The 25,119-nt window shown below is 38.8% G+C and overlaps 2 protein-coding genes across 2 annotated transcripts; one reads left to right on the top strand and one right to left on the bottom strand.

Moving 5' to 3' along the window:
• Positions 1–6,341: 6,341 nt before the first annotated feature.
• LOC131140725 (leucine-rich repeat-containing protein 74A-like) lies at positions 6,342–15,031 on the bottom strand. The gene is made up of 13 exons (XM_058091401.1): positions 14,207–15,031; positions 12,799–12,968; positions 12,618–12,725; positions 12,441–12,534; positions 12,324–12,373; positions 11,590–11,671; positions 11,405–11,490; positions 10,506–10,700; positions 10,329–10,424; positions 10,080–10,223; positions 9,868–9,972; positions 7,954–8,039; positions 6,342–7,225 (listed from the first exon to the last, which is right to left on the bottom strand). Exons 1-13 carry the CDS (start codon positions 14,307–14,309, stop codon positions 6,634–6,636), a joined length of 1,911 nt encoding a protein of 636 aa, XP_057947384.1. The 5' UTR covers positions 14,310–15,031; the 3' UTR covers positions 6,342–6,633.
• On the top strand, positions 14,610–24,088 carry LOC131140724 (protein angel homolog 1-like). Its single transcript, XM_058091400.1, has 10 exons — positions 14,610–14,724; positions 16,665–17,204; positions 17,280–17,494; positions 19,172–19,241; positions 19,316–19,758; positions 20,819–20,960; positions 21,047–21,169; positions 21,257–21,290; positions 22,996–23,144; positions 23,216–24,088. Exons 1-10 carry the CDS (start codon positions 14,631–14,633, stop codon positions 23,377–23,379), a joined length of 1,974 nt encoding a protein of 657 aa, XP_057947383.1. The 5' UTR covers positions 14,610–14,630; the 3' UTR covers positions 23,380–24,088.
• Positions 24,089–25,119: the final 1,031 nt, after the last annotated feature.

Here is a 25,119-nt window from a genome sequence, read left to right as displayed (position 1 = left end):
GCACAACACTACGATACGATATGTATTAAGAATCTGTGGCCTGCACAGTAACCACTCATCCACCGTGCAGCCACAGATTCTTAATACAGTTGAAAATCCAGCATTTCGAGAAATGCTGCAAATGTTTCACAGACCGAATTGCCTGCCCAACACTACGATACGATATGTATTAAGAATCTGTGGCCTGCACAGTAACCACTCATCCACCGTGCAGCCACAGATTCTTAATACAGTTGAAAATCCAGCATTTCGAGAAATGCTGCAAACGTTTCACAGACCGAATTGCCTGTGAGAAAATTCCACATTCCACAAACACCAATTCCACAACCTGACACCATGACATATTTTTTTCAGATGGCCGAGGGTGGAATCGAACTCGGGTGTCCTTGCTGTGTGGCCTGCACACTAACCACTAGAGCAACGTGCAGCCACAGATTCTTAATACAGGTGAAAATCCAGCATTTCGAGAAACGTTTCACAGACCGAATTGCCTGTGAGAAAATTCCACATTCCACAAACCCACATATGCACAGGGAGAACATGCAGATGGCCGAGGGTGGAATCGAACCCGGGTCTCTGAGATGTGTGGCCTACACACCAACCGCTCATCCACCGTGCAGCCACAGATTCTTAATACAGTTGAAAATCCAGCATTTCGAGAAACGCTGCAAACATTTCACCGAATTGCCTGCACAACACTACAGCAAGGACACCCGAGTTCGATTCCACCCTCGGCCATCTGAAAAAAAATATGTCATGGTATCAGGTTGTGGAATTGGTGTTTGTGAAATTTTCTCACAGGAAATTCGGTCTGTGAAACATTTGCAGCATTTCTCGAAATGCTGGATTTTTACTTGTATTAAGAATCTGTGGCTGCATGGTGATCGAGTGGTTAGTGTGGAGGCCACACAGCAAGGACACCCGAGTTCGATTCCACCCTCGGCCATCTGAAAAAAAATAAAATATGTCACGGTGTCAGGTTGTGGAATTGGTGTTTGTGGAATGTGGAATTTTCTCACAGGCAATTCTGTGAAACGTTTGCAGCATTTCTCGAAGTGCTGGATTTTCAACTGTATTAAGAATCTGTGGCTTTTATGTGGGTTTTTGGTTGGCCAACTACTCTTGGGAAGGTTCACTAATGTTCCGTGTCTGATCTAACTTAACCTACCCAACATGGAGAGGAAGCAGGAATGTCTTCCCACTACTACTGTAGCATTCAGCACAGTAATAACTCAGGAATGTATTTGGAAGAGATCTTATTTCCTCCCATCCCTTTGCATCTGGCGGAGTCTCAATTGTCTGTTTTGTTCTGTACTGACATCTGCTGGCAAATGATGGAAATGATTGTTTCCTATAAGCATCATCAAGCATGATGAGGAATTACTACTTCTTCATGTTGTTAATCTCTTGCCTCAACTCACTCAATTGTTATGCCATCATCTCCTATTATGCACGTCATCGATCATAATATAATCCACTATAATATCACAACATCAATAAAACTGTTAAAAAACAATAGATCATAAAAAGCAAACAGCCTCAGAGAAACGACTGATAGTTTGGGGAAGGGATATCCGCATGTGGTGGCCAATCACAGGGCACATATAGACAAACAACCATTCACACTCACATTCATACCTATGGACAATTTGGAGTTGCTAATTAACCTAGCATGTTTTTGGAATGTGGGAGGAAACCGGAGTACCCGGATAAAAAACCCACGCATGCACAGGGAGAACATGCAAACTCCACACAGAAATGGCAGAGGGTGGAATTGAACCCTGGTCTCCTAACTGTGAGGTCTGCGCACTAACCACTCGTCCGCCGTGCAGCCCATATTTGCATATTAACAATAATTCATGGTTCCATTTATCACAGTGAGTCTTCCAGGTCCTGATGCAGCAAAACAGTCCCAGACCATCACACTACCACCACCATATTTTACTGTTGGAATAATGTTCATTCATTTTCTACCGCTTATCCTCACGACGGTCGTCACCAGCTGTTGGAAGAATGTGGGAAGAAACCGGAGTACCCGGAGAAAACCCACGCAAACTCCACACAGAGATGGCCGAGAGTGGAATTGAACTCGGGTCTCCTAGCTGTGTGGCCTGCGTACCTAATCAGTCTGGAAATGGTTATAAAGCATTTTCCAAAGCTTTGGGACTCCAGCCAACCACAGTGAGAGCCATTATCCAAAACTGGTAATTTATATGCAAAGTCTGCTGGCATAGGCTCCAGTAATTAATTTCACAATTAATTATTTCAGATCATTAAACAAATTTAAGGTGACCACAAAATGCTGTTTTACATGAAACTTTTTATTATTAACGGAGCTCCTAGTGACGTTTCTTACATTCCTCGAGCGCCATTTGGATCTTGATGTACTCCCGACGGGTTACAAGAACTTGATTCTTGTCATGGGTCTTCTCCAGCTGGTCTAGGTTCCCGATCATTACCGTGACCTGTGCAATAAAGTAGGCATTTTTTTCCCCACAGATTCAAATATTTCGCTTTGACATGGTAGACCATCGGTTTCAAACACACGGCCCGCGGGCCAAATGTGGCACGCAGGACACTAATTTGAGGCCCCCGCTTTGATATGAAAGTTTAATGTTAGTGCGTCCCGCGCAAGTTTGATATGGATGCTGTATGGTATCATGTACCCAGAAAAAATTATTACGTTTGATTAATGTTCATGTTAAAGGTTAAATAACTGTTAATAGTTATCCTCCCTATCCGTGTGGAAGTGGTAAGTTTTTGGCTATTTAAGTTGAAAGGAAATAACTTGAAGGCTACCGTTTAGGTCGCTAGCTTTAGTCGAGTTTGCGAGTTAGCATGTGTCTCAAGACCCTGCAGTTGCGCAATATGTTGTAAATAAAAAGAGTATAAATGTGACTATAGTCGTGTTTTGTCATGTCTACAGGGCTCTAATAATGATTTGTTCATTTTAATCTGAAAAAAATCATTTGTCTACCTATTATTATTATATTTATTTATTACTGATGGATTGATTTTCTTTATTCTTGATTTATTTATTTTTCATCTTATTTTGTGCAGAAAAATAAAAATTAAGATATTTGAGAACAGTGGAATGTTTTATCAGAGCTTTTATTGTAGAAAATCGGAACCAAAGCACTGAAAAAGTTTGTATATTTTTCTGTTTTTAATAAATGCGTTTGTTTTTTTTTGGAAAACCTGATGCGGTCCAGCCTTGCCCAGACCCTAGCTCCAATGGCCCCCAGGTAAATTGAGTTTTAGACCCCTGGTATACATGGACCCAAATATTCCAATTGCATTTGGTTTATTTGCTAAAAAAACGGAAAGAATTGAACAGGGATGGAATATTCCTTTAACCAATCCGATTGAGGTATCTTGTATCCGCTCAAACGGAAAGTTGTCAGACTGCGTTCTTCTTCTTCGTGGTGTTTTTCTTCTTCTGTTGTTTATTGGCAAGCAGCTTTCGTGTGCATTAGCGCCATCTGTGAAACAGAATCTAAACCCTTCTATACTTTATTCATAAGTCCGGTTTTATTAAAAAAGAAAATATATATCTATATAAAACATGTCCTGAGTTTAATTATAAAATATTATCAAGATTGAATTTGATCTTTTCCTGTTTAAATTTTATGCCGGGTGCGTTCTTTCAGCGCATGCTCAGATATGACGTAACACGCAGATTCCAGACGTTCTTCACTTTTAAAAATGGAGGCCAAAAATCGAATCGGCACTGGACTAAGCAAAGTTTGTTTTGGATTCAAATTAAATTTCAAGACTGGATGAACGAAAAATTGTCAATACGGAGTTATTCCGACAAGTGAAAGAAAAACTCGGTAATCACGTGATGTTGATGTTTACGTTTTTCTGGGCATGCCCTATTGACTATTCTGGTTGATTTTCACAAACGCATGTAGACAAGAGATTGGAATATTCCTTTCTATGGATACTATTGTTTTTCCCGAAAAGGTGATTGGGAAAGAGAAAAAGTGGTGATGTAAAAACCGTGGCTACTGTGGAGTGTCTGTGGTGTAAAGACTGGCATAGCAATGTAATATTGGTCCGTGTGTGGCAACACCTACCTTGTTCCTCCCATGGACTTATTGATGCACGTGTGAGGTTGTGGTGACATTTTGGAACATTTTTGGTTTAGTGGTGTGTGCCACAAGATTTTTCCGATGTAAAAAAAAAAACGTGGCGTGGCTCAAAAAAGGTGGAATTGCAGTCAATCTGGGTGTACATGTTAGTCCACATTTAGGGACTTACCTCTTGGTGAAGAGACTCAAAGACAGCGGTGGAGTTTTTCATGGAACGCTGAAGTTCGTTAATCAGAGCCTCCACTTGTTTAATCTTCACCTCCAGAACCTCCAAGGTCGCGTCATTGCTGCTATCGGGTTTCTTCTCCAATATCTCGATTTCCGTTGTCAACTCCGTAATCTTTTCTGCGTATTTTGCCATCTTACTCTCATAGTCTTCCATCTGAAATCGAGTAAAATCAGTCATTAAATATTATTTATTTGTACATACTTCGCTTCTAATCGATTACCTTTCTTGTTTCCGTCTCCAACTTGATGGAGATCCGCTCAGCTGTCTCGTCCACCGTTGCTAGATCTTTCAGAGGGAAGGTAGAACTCGGCAAGAAGGCATCACAGCCGCAGGAGTCCGTACCGTCGTTTCCTGCCATCATGTCAGCATCCAGTTCACTAAAGGGGCTCAAACGCTAAAAAAAAAACGAGATTAGATGTGGTTCAAGATGTAAACATGAACAAAAACGATAATTTGAGTCATAAACGTACCCCCAAAGTCAGCGTGGAGCTCAGCAGAGCGAAGAAATAAAAGGTGTCAATCATTCTGTCAGAAACTTAGGTCTTCGGTTATACAAGCGGTGGATGCTGATGAGCTTATATATGAGCTGATTTAGCCCTTCTCAAAGTCTTGCAGGATGTCACACCTGTCCTTGTTCACAGCATTGTTCGCTCAAACAATGCTATCTTCTAATGCAAACAGGAAGTTCATCCACGGATATGCATAATGACGGTTGGGTGTATGCAACACCTGGTTGGCTTCCCATTGTATATACGGCTTTGGAATTTGATTGACATGAACTCGGAACTGGGCTGCACGGCGGTCGAGTGGTTAGCGCGTAGGCCTCACCTAGCTAGGAGACAAGGGTTCAATTCCACCCTCGGCCGTCTCTGTGTGGAGTTTGCATGTTCTCCCCATGGTTTTCTCCGGGTACTCCGGTTTCCTCCCACATTCCAAAAACATGCTAGGTTAATTAGCGACTCCAAATGTTAACGAACAGTAAAATCCGTCAAAGTCTCACGTAATGTACAAGTATACTGTATGTCAAAAAACATTAAGCCGTATTTATGGAAAACGCGTTTTACTCAGTTGCACAGCGGTCGAGTGGTTAGCACGCAGGTCTCACAGCTGAAAGACTGCAGTTCAATTCCACATGTTCTCCCCGTGCATGCGTGGGTTTACTTACAGGTACTCCGGCTTACTCCTAAATCCCCCCCAAAAAAACATGCTAGGTTAATTAGCGACTCCAAATTGTCCATAGGTATGAATGTGAGTGTGAATGGTTGTTTGTCTATATGTGCCCTGTGATTGGCTGGCCGCCAGTCCGGGGTGGACCCCGCCTCTCGCCCCAAGAAGACAGCCGGTGACGACCGTCATGAGGATAAGCGGTAGAAAATGAATGAACATTATTCCAACAGTAAAATATGGTGGTGGTAGTGTGATGGTCTGGGACTGTTTTGCTGCATCAGGACCTGGAAGACTCACTGTGATAAATGGAACCATGAATTATTGTGAATATGCAAATTTGGGCTGCATGGCGGACGAGTGGTTAGCGCGCAGATGTCACAGCTAGGAGACCAGGGTTCAATCCCACCCTCGGCCATCTCTGTGTGGAATTTGCATGTTCTCCCTGTGCATGCGTGGGTTTTCTCTGGGTACTCCGGCTTATTCCTAATTTCCCAAAAAAACATGCTAGGTTAATTAGCGACTCCAAATTGTCCATAGGTATGAATGTGAACCAGTCCAGGGTGTACCCCGCCTCTCGTCCGAATTAGGGTTCAATTCCACCCTCGGCTATCTCTGTGTGGAATTTGCTCCGGTTTTCTCCGGATACTCCGGTTTCCTACAACATTCAAAAAACATGCTAGGTTAATTAGCGACTCCAAATTGTCCATAGGTATGAATGTGAGTGTGAATGGTTGTTTGTCTATATGTGCCCTGTGTACAACAAGGAACAAGTAGCAGTAAACTTTATTCCTGAAGAGAAATTCGGTTCCGCCAGCCCCTTTTACACAGAAGTCGCAACAGAAAATCTGGTATTTATTCAACTGTGCCTTTTATACAGAACGAAGCAATGAACTGATTCCTCAATGAGATAGCATCAAAGTAGCATCATGGTGTGACACGGATGGTGATAATTGCGTTCGAGGTGGGAAAAAGTGAGTCTTCACACTTTTTGAATAATACCTACGTGGAATAATACCCCTTGCACACAGACATCCCACCTCAGGTGTGGATAACTTTGTCACTAGCGATGTGAATGTCAGGAGAAACTTATCAGAAGAACACTTTTGGACCGGGACTTTTGTCACTGGAATTGAACGCTGACATTCAAGTGTTCTTTTTTTCAATTTTTGTCGCATTCTTCGAGTATTTCACGACAAGCTTCTTTGCTTTTGTTTTCCTGCCTTTTTTATGTGTAACTTCAATCCCAATCTGGTTACCGTCAAGAGCCGGTCTAGACCTGGTCAGATGGTTAATAATGCTGTGGTCCATCTCTGGGTTTGAGCGTACCGCCTCTGCAGAGATGGACTTACCTTGTGCGGAGCGAGGGAACGCGCTCAGCAGGTTGGGTTGGGAGCGAGAGTGCAAAGTTGGAGATCTGGTGTAACCGGGAGGCTTTGTGGACATGTGGACATGATCGCTGCTCGGGTCGGAGATCGAATACCGAGCACTATTGGACGTCACAATGCGGTGCCAAGAGCTAAGAGGCGTCGCAGAGAAGTGACGTGGTCCAGCTGACTCTCTGGGGTCGCCTGGAGACATGACCATAGAACCGCGCGGCGTCACCGCCTCCACGGCGTTTTGGAAGGTCTTCAGGATGCGGTCGCTTTTGTGCTTTTCTTTCTTCTGACGGGATGCGACCTTGCGCAGTTGTCGGCGGTGATTCTTCATCATCTGCTTTCTCGTATCAGCCAGGCCTCTGTGTGCATTAAAACAGTCCAGATTAACATTGATTAATCATCATTTGCAAATATTATGTCAATAGCCATGAATACATGGACCCAAATATTCCAATTGCATTTGCTTTATTTGCTCAAACGGAAAAAAATTGAATCTAAACCCTTTATACCAGGGGTCTCAAACATGCGGCCCGCGGGCCAAATGTGGCCCGCAGGACACTACTTTGAGGCCCCCGCCTTGATATGAAAGTTTAATGTTAGTTTGATATGGATGCTGTACGGTATCATGTACCCAGAAAAAAATTATTACGTTTGATTAATGTTCATGTTCAAGGTTAAATAACTGTTAATAGTTATCCTCCATATCCGTGTGGAAGTGGTAAGTTTTTGGTTATTTAAGTTGAAAGGAAATAACTTGAAGGCTACCGTTTAGGTCGCTAGCTCTCTAGTTTGCGAGTTAGCATGTGTTTCAAGACGCCGCAGTTGCGCAATATGTTGTAAATAAAAAGAGTATAAATGTGACTATAGTCGTGTTTTTTTCTAATAATGCTTTGTTAATTTTAATCTGAAAAAAATAAATTGGTCCAGATGTCCATGATACATTTCACACGCTATACAGTATCAGTCAAATAAAAACGATATTTCAGGAATACTATCATTAAGTGTACTTTTACGTAACAGTAAACTCAACAAAGCAATATAAAGGCTGTCTATGGGAATGCAAACAAACATTACGGGACATAGTCACCTGTAGTCTATCATTCCTGTCTTATCACGAGCCAGCCTCTGAATAAGATCCTCAATCTGGAATCGATCCAAGGGAATACTTGATTGCTGGAAAAAGTTTCAAAGGAAATTCACAGTCAAAATGAACATAACGGCATTGTAACATTTGAAACAGTAATTTATTGGATTACACAAAAACTGGAAAGCAATAACAACGTTAGTAACACCTTTGAGTCTTTGAGGGAATGAGACCAATTTAAGAATAGGTTGAGACCAAGACGTTGAAGACTTGAAACCAAGTGAAAAACAAGACCAAGGTTGGTCGAGACCAAATTAATATCAATGCTTGAGAGACTTGACACCAAGTATAGACAAAGACAGACAATGTGAGACCACGAAGGAAGGTCAAAGCTCAAAGATTTGAGGCGTTGAGAACAGTTCAAGACTGAGGTGATGTAAAACCAAGGCAAGAACAAGGCAGATACAGATCGAGACCAAGACGTTGAAGACTTGAAACCAAGTGAAAAACAAGACCAAGGTTGGTCGAGACCAAATTAATATCAATACTTGAGAGAATTGACACCAAGTAAAGACAAAGACAGACAATGTGAGACCACGAAGGAAGGTCAAAGATCAAAGATTTGAGGCGTTGAGAACAGTTCAAGACTGAGGTGATGTGAAACCAAGGCCAGAACAAGGCAGATGCAGATCGAGGCCAACATTTTCAAGAGCTGAGACCTCTTAAAAACAAGACATTCAGGAGTTGAGGCAAGTCAAGACCAAGAATGTGAACAGTCGAGAACAGGTCCAAGTTAAGACCAAGACTTTGACGAACTGACACAGAATCAACACCAGGATGTTAAGAAGTTCCAAACAGTTCAAAACCAACACTGAGGCGATGCGACACTAAGTTAAGAACAAGACCAGGACCGGTCAAGATTGAAGTTAAGACCATAACTGATGAAGTCACTGAGTCAACAAGACCAAAGCTGGTCAAAACCAAGTAAGACCGATGCGACTGGTCTTGAGACCTGTGTCGAGACCGAGACGGATCTTGACCACTAACACTTTGTAGACACATCAGCTATTTTGAACTGCTTATAGTGTGGTTACACTCGTCCCCTTTGTAAAAAAAGTCAGTCATTGTTCAAACCTGTACTGCGTTCCTGAAATCAGCCACTGGGACTCGCATGGTGCCATCTTTGTCAATGTTTCGAAAGAAATCCCAAAGACGTAGCTTGTGTTGATCCAGATAGTCCTTCAATGAATTACATTAATATGTGTTAACCCAATCAATGACCTGTTATTGTGATGTTATGTGAATTCAGTAAAAGTCTATGAAATATTCAAGGTTTCATTCGAAAATATCACCAACCTGAATGACTTTCATTGGCTCTACGCGTTTTACTGGTTTCTTGGCAATAAACCCTCCCACACCTCCGTATTGTACATCCAGGCCAGGATGTACAACCAAGGCAAGAACAAGGCAGATGCAGATCGAGGCCAACATTTTCAAGAGCTGAGACCACTTAAAAACAAGACATTCAGGAGTTGAGGCAAGTCAAGACCAAGAATGTGAACAGTCGATACTGACCCAAGACAGATCAGGTCCAATTTAAGACCAAGACTTTGACGAACCGACACAGAATCAACACCAGGATGTTAAGAAGTTCCGAACAGTTCAAAACCAACACTGAGGCGATGCGACACCAAGTCAAGAACGAAACCAGGACCGGTCAAGATTGAAGTTAAGACCATAACTGATGAAGTCACTGAGTCAACAAGACCAAAGCAGGTCAAAACCAAGTAAGACCGATGCGACTGGACCGAGACGGATCTTGACCACAAACACTCTGAAGACACATCAGCTATTTTGAACTGCTTATAGTGTGGTTACACTCGTTCCCTTTGCAAAAAAGTCAGTCATTGTTCAAACCTGTACTGCGTTCCTGAAATCAGCCACTGGGACTCGCATGGTGCCATCTTTGTCAATGTTTCGGAAGAAATCCCAAAGACGTAGCTTGTGTTGATCCAGATAGTCCTTCAACGAATTACATTAATATATGTTAACCCAATCAATGACCTGTTATTGTGAATTCAGTAAAAGTCTATGAAATATTCAAGGTTTCATTCGAAAAGACCACCAACCTGAATGACTTTCATTGGGTCTATGCGTTTTACTGGTTTCTTGGCAATAAACCCTCCCACGCCTCCGTATTGCACATCCAGACCAGGATGCTCTTCACACGTCACATCCAGTAAACGCAAAAAGTTCTCATTGACTAACACATTCTGTTTGGATAACAAGGAAACAACAGAAAACGGGAAAACTGAACACAGTCGACTGGTTTCTACTTGTATCGTTACGGTCAACGGACATCATGATCGGACACTCACACATATATTTATCTCCTCCAAGGCAGTTTTAGGTGTGTTCTTCACCACATTGACCAACGCCAGCGCTCCCTCTACCGTTAATGAATTGTAAGCCAACTAAAGGAGCCATTGATTTGACATGGATCAGAACTACGTACAAAATGATTGTCAGTCACTACGCTAACTAAAGTTACCCACCAGCAGAACTCGTAGAGCGTCGTTGTACTCAAGACCCTTACAGAGCATCCCGACACCCTCGTCGGTGATGCGGTTGTTGCTGAGGTTGAGGTGCGCTAGAGTGTTGTTGAATTTCAGAGCTTCGCCCATAGCCAGGGCGCCCTCGTTACCGAAACCGTTCCATGATAAGTCAAGGTGCTTTAACATGGTATTTACCTGAAAATGAAAAAGATGCACTGAACACTGACCAATTAGAACAGGGGTGGGCAAACTACGGCCCGGGGGCCACATCCGGCCCGCCAAGTGTTTGAATACGGCCCGCCCAATCTTTCCAAAGTATTTCATTTAAACTCAACATACAACCTGGCATCATGGCCTGAGCCAACCTTTTGATGGTTTTATCAATTTCGTTTTTTGACATGGTCTGTTGTTTACAAAGTGCTCCTGAAAAAAGGGACACAAGCACATAATAATAATTATTATTATTAGATTATTAGATTATTAGATTATTAGATTATTAGATTATTAGATTATTAGATTATTATAATTATTATTAGAACTATTATGATTATTATAATTATTATAATTATTATATTAATGCTAATTATTATATTAATTATATATAATATTATTGTTATATTTGCATATTTTACATAATAATAATATAATAATTATTATTTTAATTTTATTGTAATTATTATAATATTTTATTTATATTATTTATATTATATTATATTTTATTTAAATATAAATATAAAATAATAAATAATAATAGCAGATTGCATGACAATTTTACAGATACAATAATACCAGGTGGACTGTTACGTGTAAAATATATAGTCTGCCCCCCCCGTAAATTTTGTCATATCAATGCGGCCCGCGAGTCAAAAAGTTTGCCCACCCCTGAATTAGAAGGTCACCTTGAGGCCAGCGCAAAGAGCAACAGCTCCTTTCATTCGGAGGTGATTCCAGCAAAGGTTCAGCACCTCCAGACTCTCGTTGTTGGCTGTGAGTATTATGAGATAGACACAAACCTTCTGTTTACACTGTGTTATGTTATTATGTTTGTTATTGTATTATGTACTGTATGTGGTTTTTCCCATACCCAAAAGGAACCCTAGATGCTCCCCTCCTCTTCCACAAAACTTATTATGGCTCAGGTGTAACTCCTTAATTCCCAAATTGATCTAAAAGAAAAAAATACAGTATTAGAAAATAGAAAATAGCTGGATGGGAGTACTTTAATTTAGTAGTTCTGTTATGAGTTTGGTGAGTATTTTTTCTTTCTTTCCAATTCCAATTTGTTTTGCAGTAAACCTCGGATATATCGGACTCGGATATATCGGAAATTCGCTCACAACGGACAGATAAAAAAGAACCAATTTTTCTGTAATGCATTTCCAATAAAAATTCATTGCATATATCAGATTTTTTATAACGGATTTCGCCTATTTCGGACAAAATCTCCAGTCCCGTTCCAATGCATTTCCATTAAATTTCCCTCGCATATATTGGATGGCCGCATCGTGGCGCTCCGATTCGCCGAATCGTGACAGGCCGCTATACGACGTCATTTGCAGCGTTTGCAGCGTTGCCTGCGCGTCCAGGTACATTGGAAACATAGTCAAGGAAGTGCCTTTTTATAACGGATAAAATCCCATTTACGCATATACCGGATATAAATCCGATATATGCGTAAAACGGACATTTTCCAGTATACGCATATAACGGATTTCGCTTATATCGGACAAAACCAGTGGGAACAATTGAATCTGATATATCCGAGGTTTACTGTATTTATTTCGTTTTTATATGGTGCAAAGAGTTTTAATAACTTACAGTCAACGCGTCTGCAAAATACTTTGCATCATCACCGATGAATCCATTTCCTGTTGAGGAACAGAAGAGGAAAGTTAATATTTTTTGACATACAGTATACTTATACTTATACATTACCTGAGACTTTGACGGATTTTAGTGAAATGCTGTCCGCCAACATTTTACCCACATACTCAGCTCCAGTAGAATGAAGACAGTTGTTGGATAAGTCCTACATTATACATATGCATACAAACACACACATATTTATGCTTATATGGATATATAATTGCATGTATGTTTTGCTTCATATACCAAATGCTGGATGGTGAAATTAGCCCTCAGCATCTCTGCCAGGTGTTTGGCTCCCTCTGCTTGTATGTCGTTATCGGCCAGTTCAAGAGTGTCGATATGCATGTCGCTCTGAACACAAAAGAAACTCAAAACATATCACATGATACTTTTTTTTTTTTTTTTGCATTTTGTTGCAACTCACCACTAATGCGATACTGAGTGCCTTGCACCCCAGTGGGCCGAGGCTGCGGTGGCTAAGTGCCATGATTGGAGAGTCAAGGTTCCGGATGAAGTATGAAACCGGCACAACGCCCACCAGCTTGCAGGCTTGCAGGTAGACGTCGGCTACCGAGGTCTCGCCGGTCCTGTTTTCTTTGAGAAGAGTTTAAACTTTACGTGTGAAGGATTTACAGCAAAACAACATGTATGTAAATTGTTGGGGACGTATCTATTGGTGACACACTCTATGCTAGGCTATGGTGGTGTTTTGCTTGTTGTAGTCCTTCGCATACAGTCACTTTAATGTGTAGCAGTGGCATCATTAGGTCTATTTTAAGGGGTTGAAGCCCCCCCTAAAATGTTCTTAAACCCCCCCCCCAAATAATTTGATATTTTTTATAGATTTTTTATTTTTTTTTTTACAAAAAAAATCTTACAAATTTTATATAATAGGGCAAAAGCAGGCTAATAAGCAAGCCAATAAACAGGGTAATACTAGCCGACTAGTACTACTACTACTACAACTGGTAATAGTAGTAATAATCAGAAGAAGAATATTGATGATAGTAATAATAATAGGTTAATTAATAATATAATAATGATTATTATATAATTGATGACTGTCCACTGGACAGTCACATTTGTTCACTTCCTGCTTTCCTAATATAATTTTATTTTATTTTATTGTATTCTTTTATTTTAATTTTTTTTTATTATTTTTACTTAAAAAATACATCAGAAAAAACTTGTTTTTAATTTTTTTAATTTGTTTTAAATTTTTTTAATGGTTTTATTTCATTTGAAAATGCATCAGATTACAATTGCGTGCATCACATAATCAGTTCACAGTTCCACATGTCCAAAAGGAGTAGGAAGAAGCAAAGCTTATTAAATCCTACCCCTCCATCTGGTACTTTTACAATCAGTAACTGTTACATTTGTTCACTTCCTGCTTTCAATAATACAGTTTAAGGTTTTTTTTTTTGTTTTTTTTAAAATAATGCACCTCGTACCGAAGTACAAGGTGAGCATGACAATAATGGGTACCATAGTAACAGTCAATATAGTGATATATATATATAGCACATCATGACTGGTTCAAGACTCTTCGTTTTGCAGTATAGATTGTGTGTACTTGTGTGTAAATTTAATAGTAGCCTAAAACAATTAAGTATCTCTACTAAATCTGTCCAAAAGTGGGAAAGTTATATCCGGGTTCTTGTTCCTTATTTGTCTTTTGGATTTTTTTTTATGTCTACTACATAAGCGAATGTTTGAAAAATGTGTTTTTGTTTATTATTCTCAAGCTGCTGTGCCCCCAAATGAGAAAACCTCTGGTTTAGACCCGTGGCTTTTTAAAAGCTGATCCATTAATCAATGAATGCACTTACCATCCATCTCCAATTCTGCGTCAAGCTCATCTTCCAAGCCTCGTCTCAGTGTCGATGTATTATTATCCTCTAAGCAAAGTGATTCAAAAGATAATGTGGACATTTTTTTTGTCAGCTTTTATTAATACTTAACATTCTACTAGTAAAGAATTGTCTTCTCTGTGTGAGTCAGTAAAGTGAAAATAAATGCCTTCACTGTGCTTCCTTGCTGGTAATTCTATCCTTTAGTGTAGTACTAAATAATTCATGGCTTCTGGATTTGTGTATGTTCAATAAAGACATGGAATTGAATATAAATTATTGCTGCAATGGCTTGGAAACATTTTAAGATTGATTTTAGCCGAAATAAAAAGCAAAACAATGTGACTTGTGGATGTTTATGTCTCACTACGTCACACCATAGTCAAGTGACCTCACAGCGCGCATGCGCACACACATAAACCGCAACATGATTGGCTGCCTGTTATTTTACATTCTCTATCCGCTATCACGGCACCTGTTCAGTAAACGACCCGCAGGTAAGAACTCTAAAAACATAATTTTATGTCTTTGTGTTAAAGTTTTCCCCATTGAGACCACTTACATAATTAGCGCATACTGACAGCTCCGTCAACCGGATTTGCTAGCGTTAGCTGTCCCGGAACTCCACTGCTGACTGTGAGTGGTTTTGTTGTACCACAAATAATGGCGTGATAAGTTCTTTCGCACAAACTAACGCAAGAATACCTTGTCGGTAAAAGCGACTGAGCAAACAAAACACTATTATAGCGGTGAGTTATTCAGATATAGCGCTTTGAATCCTGCTAGCTTGTTAATTTGCACCTGTTATCAGAGCTCTCGGCTTGTCGTGACGTCACAACGCCAGCGCGTGCCACAATGTTTTGTTGTGAATCGAACAAAATGAAGAAAAACATGGATTCGGATCGATGAATCGTTTTTAAGCATCCAAACTGAAGGAAGGGGATAAAGTAACATTTATTAAAAGTAAAATATGAATACATTTCCAAATACAGAAAAGAGATGAGTTAGAATAAGTGGAAATAATAATAATAATAATAATAAGTAAATCAAGACATTTACGATAAATATGTGAATACTGGAGTCCAAATTCTGACTGAATTGCACAATTCATGACTAATTTATTTCTATAAGTTAATAATTTATTAGCCATTTCAATGAATATTGTTGAATTCGGGAAAATTTATGATATTGTATATGTTATATATTGTAGTTATTGTTCATTGTGATGTATTGTATGTACTGTATCAAGATGCATCGAGTTTTTGAGTTGTTTTTTTGTTTTTCCGTACCATAACCAGCTATTGCAATTGCATGAAATGTGTCAGTAATTCATGTCCTTCAAGTGCTTAATTTTCCTCACAGGTTAATAAAGTATAGAATATTTTCTGCTAGCTCTGCCTTTGAGTAAATGGTAATGGTTTTATTTCATTTTAACATGCATCAGATTACAATTAAGTGCATCACATAATCAGTTCCCAGTTCCACATGTCCAAAAGGAGTAGGAAGAAGCAAAGCTTATTAAATCCTACCCCTCCATCTGGTACTTTTAGAATCAGTAACTGTTACATTTGTTCACTTCCTGCTTTCCTAATATAATTTAAGTTTTTTTTATTAGTTTTTTATTTTTTTTATTACATTTTTAATGGTTTAATTTTATTTCAACATATAATGATACAAATAATTTAAGTTTTTTAATTTTATTTTTTTAATTATATTTTTATTTACATTTTTTTAATGGTTTTATTTCATTTGAACATGCATTTGAACATTGAACAAGTTTTTTATTTTTATTTTTTTAATTAAAAAATAACAATTTTTTTATTTATTTTTTTAATTTAATGAAAAAAAAATTTTTGTTTTTAATTTTTTGTTTTTAATTTTAATGGTTTTATTTCATTTGAACATGTGTCAGATTACAATTAAGTGCATCTGGTACTTTTACAATCACTAACTGTTACATTTGTTCACTTCCTGCTTTCCTAATATAATTTAAGTTTTTTTTAATTTTATTTTTATGATTTTTTTTTTTTTATGGTTTTATTTCATGCATTTTGTGCATTGTTTGATGTCCTTACTCAATCCATTCCATAGTTTGATTCCACATACTGAAATGCTATGGCTAGCATAACGTAGTCCTAGCATAGAAGTGTTTCAAATGTACTTCTTACCTGAGATCATATTTCTCCTCTCTTGTAGAGAAGTATTGGATGACATTTTTAGCTAATTGGTTATTTTTAGGCTTATGCATTATTTTAGCTGTTTAACTAGATTGACTATATCAGCAAGTTGAAGTATTTGTGATTTCAGAAATAAGGAGTTAGTATGTTCTCTGTAGTCGGCATTATGAATTATCCTTACTGGCCTTTTTTTGCAGTAAATAAATACCTAATAACTATTCGAAGGAATACACACTTCTAACAACAGTTTTGTCTTTCAGAGTCCACAAAGAGGAGTCGCTCCTCCGCTGTGGTTAATGGCAAGGCAGCATACGATGGTTCTGCTATCACTACCAGGATGTTCACTCAGTTTCAGAAGCACTTGCTGGACCTGTGTCTTCAACAAAGGTGTGGCTCAATGGGACAGAAGGAGGAAAGGATAAGCAAAGAACGTTCCTCAGAGGACGAGAAGGTTCCAGATGCAGAAGAGCTGATATCCGTCACACAGCAAGTGAATGAGACACATGTCCGTCATACGGAGGAACCAATGAAAACGCACACATTAAAAGCGTCAAATCCAGCTGAGAACACCGGACAGGAAACGGAATGCTGGGATGAATATCTTGTCCCTGCTGCTGATGGGACCCCAATGATGCTCGCTCGAGCTCAAATTAATCATCGTGATGATGATGATGATGATGATGAAACCGGATGGCACTTCCCGACAGGACCCGGTTTAATCGATGAAGTCCATCGTCCACTGTGGCGTTTTCCTGCTGTGAGCTATTATCCGTCACTCGAGCCGACGGAGCCCTTTGAGGGTAATTTTTTTTTTGGCATATTACTTAATTTCTGATAAAGTTACAATTTAATACAATTTTTTTTGTATTTTACAGTCATGTGGAGAGTATGGCGGGAGAGTGAAGCTGATTATCCCATGATTCCTTTCACAAGACCTTCCATGGACTTCACGGTCATGTCCTACAACATATTAGCCCAGGACCTGCTGGAAGCTAACATGGAGCTGTACAAACACTGCCGCCTGGAGGTGCTGGACTGGGACTACCGCTGCAACGTTCTTTTGGAGGAAATAGGCAGATGGGAGCCAGATGTAAGTCAAGTATTCTATACTTGCCACTTTTCAGACTTGTGTATACATATTTGTATGTCTGATTTTTATTTTTAGGCCGCTGCGAAATCTTAGGAATCTTAGTAGTGATTGGTGATAATTGGGATGAAAATTAAAATTTTGAAATTTGATTTACGTCCACTTCAGGAGTGATGCATTCATTCATTCATTCATTTTCTACCGCTTTTCCTCACGAGGGTCGTGGGGGTATGCTGGAGCCTATCCCAGCTGTCTTCGGGCGACAGACGGGGTACACCCTGGACTGGTGGCCAGCCAATCACAGGGCACATATAGACAAACAACCATTCACACTCACATTCATACCTATGGACAATTTGGAGTCACTAATTAACCTAGCATGTTTTTGGAATGTGGGAGGAAACCGGAAAAGGATGAAGAGTCTTCAACCAGTCATGATGTGCAGTCATAATAAAAAAAATGTCTGATATATTTTTTAATAAAAAAAAATATATTAAAAAAATACAATTAAATAAAATTAAATTATATTAGGAAAGCAGGAAGTGAACAAATGTAACAGTTAGTGATTGTAAAAGTACCAGATGGAGGGGTAGGATTTAATAAGCTTTGCTTCTTCCTACTCCTTTTGGACATGTGGAACTGTGAACTGATTATGTGATGCATTCAATTGTAATCTGATGCATGTTCAAATGAAATAAAACCATTAAAAAATTTAAAAAAAATACAAAAAAGTAAAAAAAAAAAATTTTCGGATGTATTTTTTTATTTAAAAATAAAAAAAATAATTACAAAAATACAATTAAATAAAATTAAATTATATTAGGAAAGCAGGAAGTGAACAAATGTAACAGTTACTGATTGTAAAAGTACCAGATGGAGGGGTAGGATTTAATAAGCTTTGCTTCTTCCTACTCCTTTTGGACATGTGGAACTGTGAACTGATTATGTGATGCATTCAATTGTAATCTGATGCATATTCAAATGAAATTAAACCATTAAAAAAAAAAAAAAAAGGATTTTTTTAATTAAAAAATATATTTTTAAAAAACTTTTTTATTAAAAAATAAAATTAAAAACAATATATATATTAGGAAAGCAGGAAGTGAACAAATGTAACAGTTACTAAATGTAAAAGTACCAGATGGAGGGGTAGGATTTAATAAGCTTTGCTTCTTCCTACTCCTTTTGGACATGTGGAACTGTGAACTGATTATGGGATGCATTCAATTGTAATCTGATGCATGTTCAAATGAAATAAAACCATAAAAAAGTTAAAACAATTAAAAACATTTTTTTAAACTAAAAAAATGAAATATATTTTTTTAATTAAAAAAAAAAATAATTAAAAAAATTAAATTAAAAAAAACTTAAATTATATTACGAAAGCAGGAAGTGAACAAATGTAACAGTTACTGATTGTAAAAGTACCAGATGGAGGGGTAGGATTTAATAAGCTTTGCTTCTTCCTACTCCTTTTGGACATGTGGAACTGTGAACTGATTATGGGATGCATTCAATTGTAATCTGATGCATGTTCAGATGAAATCAAACCATTACCATTACCATAAAGATTTACCTCACGGTTAGTGCTCTTCTGCTCTCATCACTTCCTGGAACTGTGATGTAAAACAGTGAGTATTCCACAGTACCCACTCATGAAATTGCCGTTTTTTTGTGCAGATTCTTTGTCTCCAAGAGGTTCAGGAGAACCACTATGATGCCCGTCTGTGCCCAGCCCTGACTCAAATGGGTAAGTGTTCTTGGTGCAGACAAGTATGAGAATATTGAGATCCAGACCCAAAGGACACTATGGTTCTCTTCCAGGCTACAACTGTGCATACAAGAAGCGCACGGGGAACAAGACGGACGGCTGCGCTACCTGCTATCGCAACAATCGCTTCTCTGAGGTGTCGGTCACACTGATCGAGTTCTTCCGGCCCGAAATCGAACTTCTGGACCGGCACAATGTGGGCATAGTTTTGCTGCTCCGTCCCCGTGTCCGCCAGGGGTCCAAGGTCAGTGCGATGGGCTCGCTGCTCTGTGTGGCCAACACACACCTGCTCTTCAATCCGAGTAGGGGCGATGTCAAGCTGGCCCAGCTCGCCATATTGTTGGCAGAGATCGACAGCGTGGTCGCGTCATGGAAGGCCAAAGGGGAACACTGTAATGTTGTCCTGTGCGGGGACTTCAACTCCGTCCCCCACGCGCCTCTTTACCAACTCGTCACCACTGGGGAGCTCTACTTTCAGGGTGTACCAGCATGGATGGTGAGACTGTACTACTTTGTACTACTTTGTAGCACTATGCACACTCAACACCGTATCGGCACTGTTCTAATGACATCACAAATGATTTAAAAATTAATTAAATTAAATTTAATGAAAAAAAAATTAAAACAATTTTTTAATTACATTTAAAAAAAATTAATAAAAAAACTTAAATTGTATTAGGAAAGCAGGAAGTGAACAAATGTAACAGTTACTGATTGTAAAAGTACCAGATGGAGGGGTAGGATTTAATAAGCTTTGCTTCTTCCTACTCCTTTTGGACATGTGGAACTGTGAACTGATTATGTGATGCACTCAATTGTAATCTGATTTCTTTTTAAAATGAAATAAAACCATTTTAAAAATAATTAAAATAATTTAAAAAAATTAAAAAAAAAAATTTTATAAAAAAAAGAAATTATATTAGAAAGGCAGGAAGTGAACAAATGTAACAGTTATTGTAATCTGATGCATGTTCAAATTAAATAAAACCATAAAAAAATCAAAAAAACAAAAAAAAATTAAATACAAAAAATAAACTAAAACAAAAACATAACTTAAATTGAACTGATTATGTGATGCATTCAATTGTAATCTGATGCATGTTCAAATGAAATAAAACCATTAAAAAAATGAATTAAAAAAAATGTAAAACATTGTTTTTAAATTAAAAAAATTAAATTATATTAGAAAGGCAGGAAGTGAACAAATGTAACAGTTATTGTAATCTGATGCATGTTCAAATTAAATAAAACCATAAAAAAATATATATATTTAAATACAAAAAATAAACAATTTTTTTTTTTTAAACATAACTTAAATTGAACTGATTATGTGATGCATTCAATTGTAATCTGATGCATGTTCAAATGAAATAAAACCATAAAAAAATAAAATAAAACAAAAACATTTTTTTTAATTAAAAAAATAAAATTAAAAAAACTTAAATTATATTAGGAAAGCAGGAAGTGAACAAATGTAACAGTTACTGATTGTAAAAGTACCAGATGGAGGGGTAGGACTTAATAAGCTTTAATAAGCTACCTTTCCGACATAACAGGTATCGGGTCAGAAGAATCTTTCACACAAAAGTGCTTGCCACAGACTGTTTCCGCCTCTGTGGCCCAGCTCTTTGGGGATCTCCAACAACTGCCAGTACGTCACCGCCAACCAGGTGGATGAAAGCCACAGTCCAGGAGAAGGTCAGTTTTTTTGAAACTGAACCATTTATAGTTAAGCTCTTTGTGGCTTTTTAATTGTTGTACTTTACGACTTGAATACGCTTAAGTTTGTCCCGGAGGGAAACTTCAGTACAGCCACCACTTCCTCTTGAGGCTGCGCTTCTGTCCAGCATCGTGTATACGTCCAAGTGATCTACAAGTAATCCCGGGCGTCACGGACAACACCCCAGGTACGGTTAAACGCTCCGGAAACCGCAACATGGCCACACTTTTACACCCTATTTTATTTTAACATTTATTTCTGTTATATTCTGCAGACATGTCCAGCGACAAGCAGCCATATGTCGAAAGGTTAGTCAACATGCGGTACATATGCCACGGGTGTCCAAACTTTCCCACCCAAGGTCATGCACAGAAAGATTTTAGCATTTTGTCCGATAAAGATGCTAAAATAAAAATACTTGACGATAATAATGATTGTGTATCACAGGAGGCTGCACAGCACTCGAGTGGTTAGCGCGCACGCCTCACAGCTAGGAGACCCGAGTTCAATCCCACCCCTCGGCCATCTCCGTGTGGAGTTTGCATTAACGTTAAAAACCTTTAACGATACAGGATTGCACTCACTCGCCAGCCTCACCATTAGGTTCACCTGCTGAATATGTTGTAGAGTAATACCTGTTTAATTCGGCTACGTACGATTCCTTATTTATAAATGGAATATTTGTATAGCTAAAGCAGTTTATGACCTTTTAAATATGGATTTTTCCACATTAGAGCCCTCTAGACATGAAATAGCACCCCTATAGGCACTTTTTATTATAATTATATACATTTATATATGATATTGTTATACTATATATATATGTTTTTTCACATTTGTGTGTCGTCATTACCTTGAAATTTTAAAAAAAATATATAGAGAGTGGTTAGCACACAGGCCTCACCTAGCTAGGAGACCAGGGTTCGATTCCACCTTCCGGGTTTTCTCCGGGTACTCCGGTTTCCTCCCACATTCCAAAAACATGCTAGGTTAATTAGCGACTCCAAATTGTCCATAGGTATGAATGTGAGTGTGAATGGTTGTTTGTCTATATGTGCCCTGTGATTGGCTGGCCCACCAGTCCAGGGTGTACCCCGCCTCTCGCAGAAGAAGACAGCCGGTGACGACCGTTGTGAGGATAAGCGGTAGAAAATGAATGAACATTATTCCAACAGTAAAATATGGTGGTGGTAGTGTGATGGTCTGGGACTGTTTTGCTGCATCAGGACCTGGAAGACTCACTGTGATAAATGGAACCATGAATTATTGTTAATATGCAAATATGGGCTGCACGGTGAACGAGTGGTTAGCGCGCAGACCTCACAGCTAGGAGACCCGGGTTCGATTCCACCCTCGGCTATCGCTGTGTGGAGTGTGCATGCGTATCCGGTTTTCTCCGGGTACTCCGGTTTTCCTCCCACATTCCAAAAACATGCTAGGTTAATTAGCGACTCCAAATTGTCCATAGGTATGAATGTGAGTGTGAATGGTTGTTTGTCTATATGTGCCCTGTGATTGGCTGGCCCACCAGTCCAGAGTGTACTCCGCCTCTCGCAGAAGAAGACAGCCGATGACGACCGTTGTGAGGATAAGCGGTAGAAAATGAATGAACATTATTCCAACAGTAAAATATGGTGGTGGTAGTGTGATGGTCTGGGACTGTTTTTGCTGCATCAGGACCTGGAAGACTCACTGTGATAAATGGAACCATGAATTATTGTTAATATGCAAATATGGGCTGCACGGTGAACGAGTGGTTAGCGCGCAGACCTCACAGCTAGGAGACCCGAGTTCGATTCCACTCTCGGCTATCTCTGTGTGGAGTTTGCATGTTCTCCCCATGCATGCGTGGGTTTTCTCCGGTTTCCTCCCACATTCCAAAAACATGCTAGGTTAATTAGCGACTCCAAATTGTCCATAGGTATGAATGTGAGTGTGAATGGTTGTTTGTCTATATGTGCCCTGTGATTGGCTGGCCACCAGAAAATGAATGAATGAATGAATGTATCACAGGTTTGGACCCATTATCAGACACCAGTTAGACCTGGAATCCGTCTACCAGCACAACCACTCTGAAGTCACGACCCTGCACTCTGAAGGGGGAGCCACTGTGGACTACATATTCTACTCCCCTGAACGCATCCTAACTTCAGATCAAGCAGGTAAGATTCCTCATAATATTCCACAATCATGGTTGCAATGTGCGTTTTGTTTTTGTTTTTGCTTTGCTTAGCTGGTGGCAACTTTGGGCGTGAAGGTCTAAAGCTGGTTGGTTGTCTCTCGCTCCTGTCTGGCGATGCCTTATGGTCCATGGAAGGACTTCCCAACCACACATTCCCATCCGATCATCTCAGTCTTCTGGCTAAACTCCGCTTGGACCTCAACGCAGCATCGTAAAAAAAAGACATGTGGTAACATTTAATTCAAATCACAGTAATTCAAACGTTTGTGTGAAATATGCGATCTTACTCTGCTTGATTGTGTTTCTTACAAAACTTAACTCGCGATTTAGTTAAAGATCCGGGAAAAACATAAATAGTCATAATATTGACTGATGCAGAATAATGACTGACATCTGGCACTTTTTAAGCCAGAAATGTTGCTATTATTTCATTTTTTTCCCTTTTTTTGTATTTCAATGTTAAAATTTATTTTGAAATGATACAATATTTAATAAATATGTTTCATCCATATGTATTTATTTAGACATTTAAGTTATATATAGCTTTACTTTGCTGCTGCACTTTATTTTGAGGGTCATCTTATCAGTTTTGTAGCATTTGGCTGAAATATGGGAGGGTCAGTGCTATTCATCTAAGCTAGGGGTCTCAAACTCAATTTACCGGGGGGCCACTGGAGCTAGGGTCTGGGCAAGGCTGGGCCGCATCAGGTTTTCCAAAAAAAAAAAAAAAAAAAAAAAAAACGCATTTATTAAAAACAGAAAAATATACAAACTTTTTCAGTGCTTTGGTTCCGATTTTCTACAATAAAAGCTCTGATAAAACATTCCACTGTTCTCAAATATCTTAATTTTTATTTTTCTGCACAAAATAAGATGAAAAATAAATAAATCAAGAATAAAGAAAATCAATCAGTAAAATAAATATAATAATAATAATAAAACGGCAAATAATAAAAACTTAAGAAACCACATATAGTTGGTGGGTAGACAAATTATTTTTTTTCAGATTAAAATGAACAAAGCATTATTAGAGCCCTGTAGACATGACAAAACACGACTATAGTCACATTTATACTCTTTTTATTTACAACATATTGCGCAACTGCAGCGTCTCGAGACACATGCTAACTCGCAAACTAGAGAACTAGCGACCTAAACGGTAGCCTTCAAGTTATTTCCTTTCAACTTAAATAGCCAAAAACTTACCACTTCCACACGGATAGGGAGGATAACTATTAACAGTTATTTAACCTTTAACATGAACATTAATCAAACGTAATAATTTTTTCTGGGTACATGATACCATACAGCATCCATATCAAACTTGCGCGGGCCGCACTAACATTAAATATTCATATCAAGGCGGGGGGCCTCAAACTAGTGTCCTGCGGGCCACATTTGGCCCACGGGCCGCGTGTTTGAGACCCCTGCTGTATGGTATCATGTACCCAGAAAAAAAATATTACGTTTGATTAATGTTCATGTTAAAGGTTAAATAACTGTTAATAGTTATCCTCCCAATCCGTGTGGAAGTGGTAAGTTTTTGGCTATTTAAGTTGAAAGGAAATAACTTGAAGGCTACCGTTTAGGTCGCTAGCTCTCTAGTTTGCGAGTTAGCATGTGTCTCAAGACCCTGCAGTTGCGCAATATGTCGTAAATAAAAAGCGTATAAATGTGACTGTAGTCGTGTTTTGTCATGTCAACTCGCAAACTAGAGAGCTAGCAACCTAAACGGTAGCCTTCAAGTTATTTCCTTTCAACTTAAATAGCCAAAAACTTACCACTTCCACACGGATAGGGAGGATAACTATTAACAGTTATTTAACCTTTAACATGAACATGAATCAAACGTAATAATTTTTTCTGGGTACATGATACCATACAGCATCCATATCAAACTTGCGCGGGGCCGCAACTAACATTAAACTTTCATATCAAGGCGGGGGGCCTCAAAC

Source organism: Doryrhamphus excisus, chromosome 13, assembly GCF_030265055.1.
Source record: "Doryrhamphus excisus isolate RoL2022-K1 chromosome 13, RoL_Dexc_1.0, whole genome shotgun sequence".
Lineage (NCBI taxonomy): Eukaryota > Metazoa > Chordata > Actinopteri > Syngnathiformes > Syngnathidae > Doryrhamphus > Doryrhamphus excisus.
Note: the sequence above shows the minus strand (reverse complement) of the source record. Positions and strands in the feature narration are given on the sequence as shown.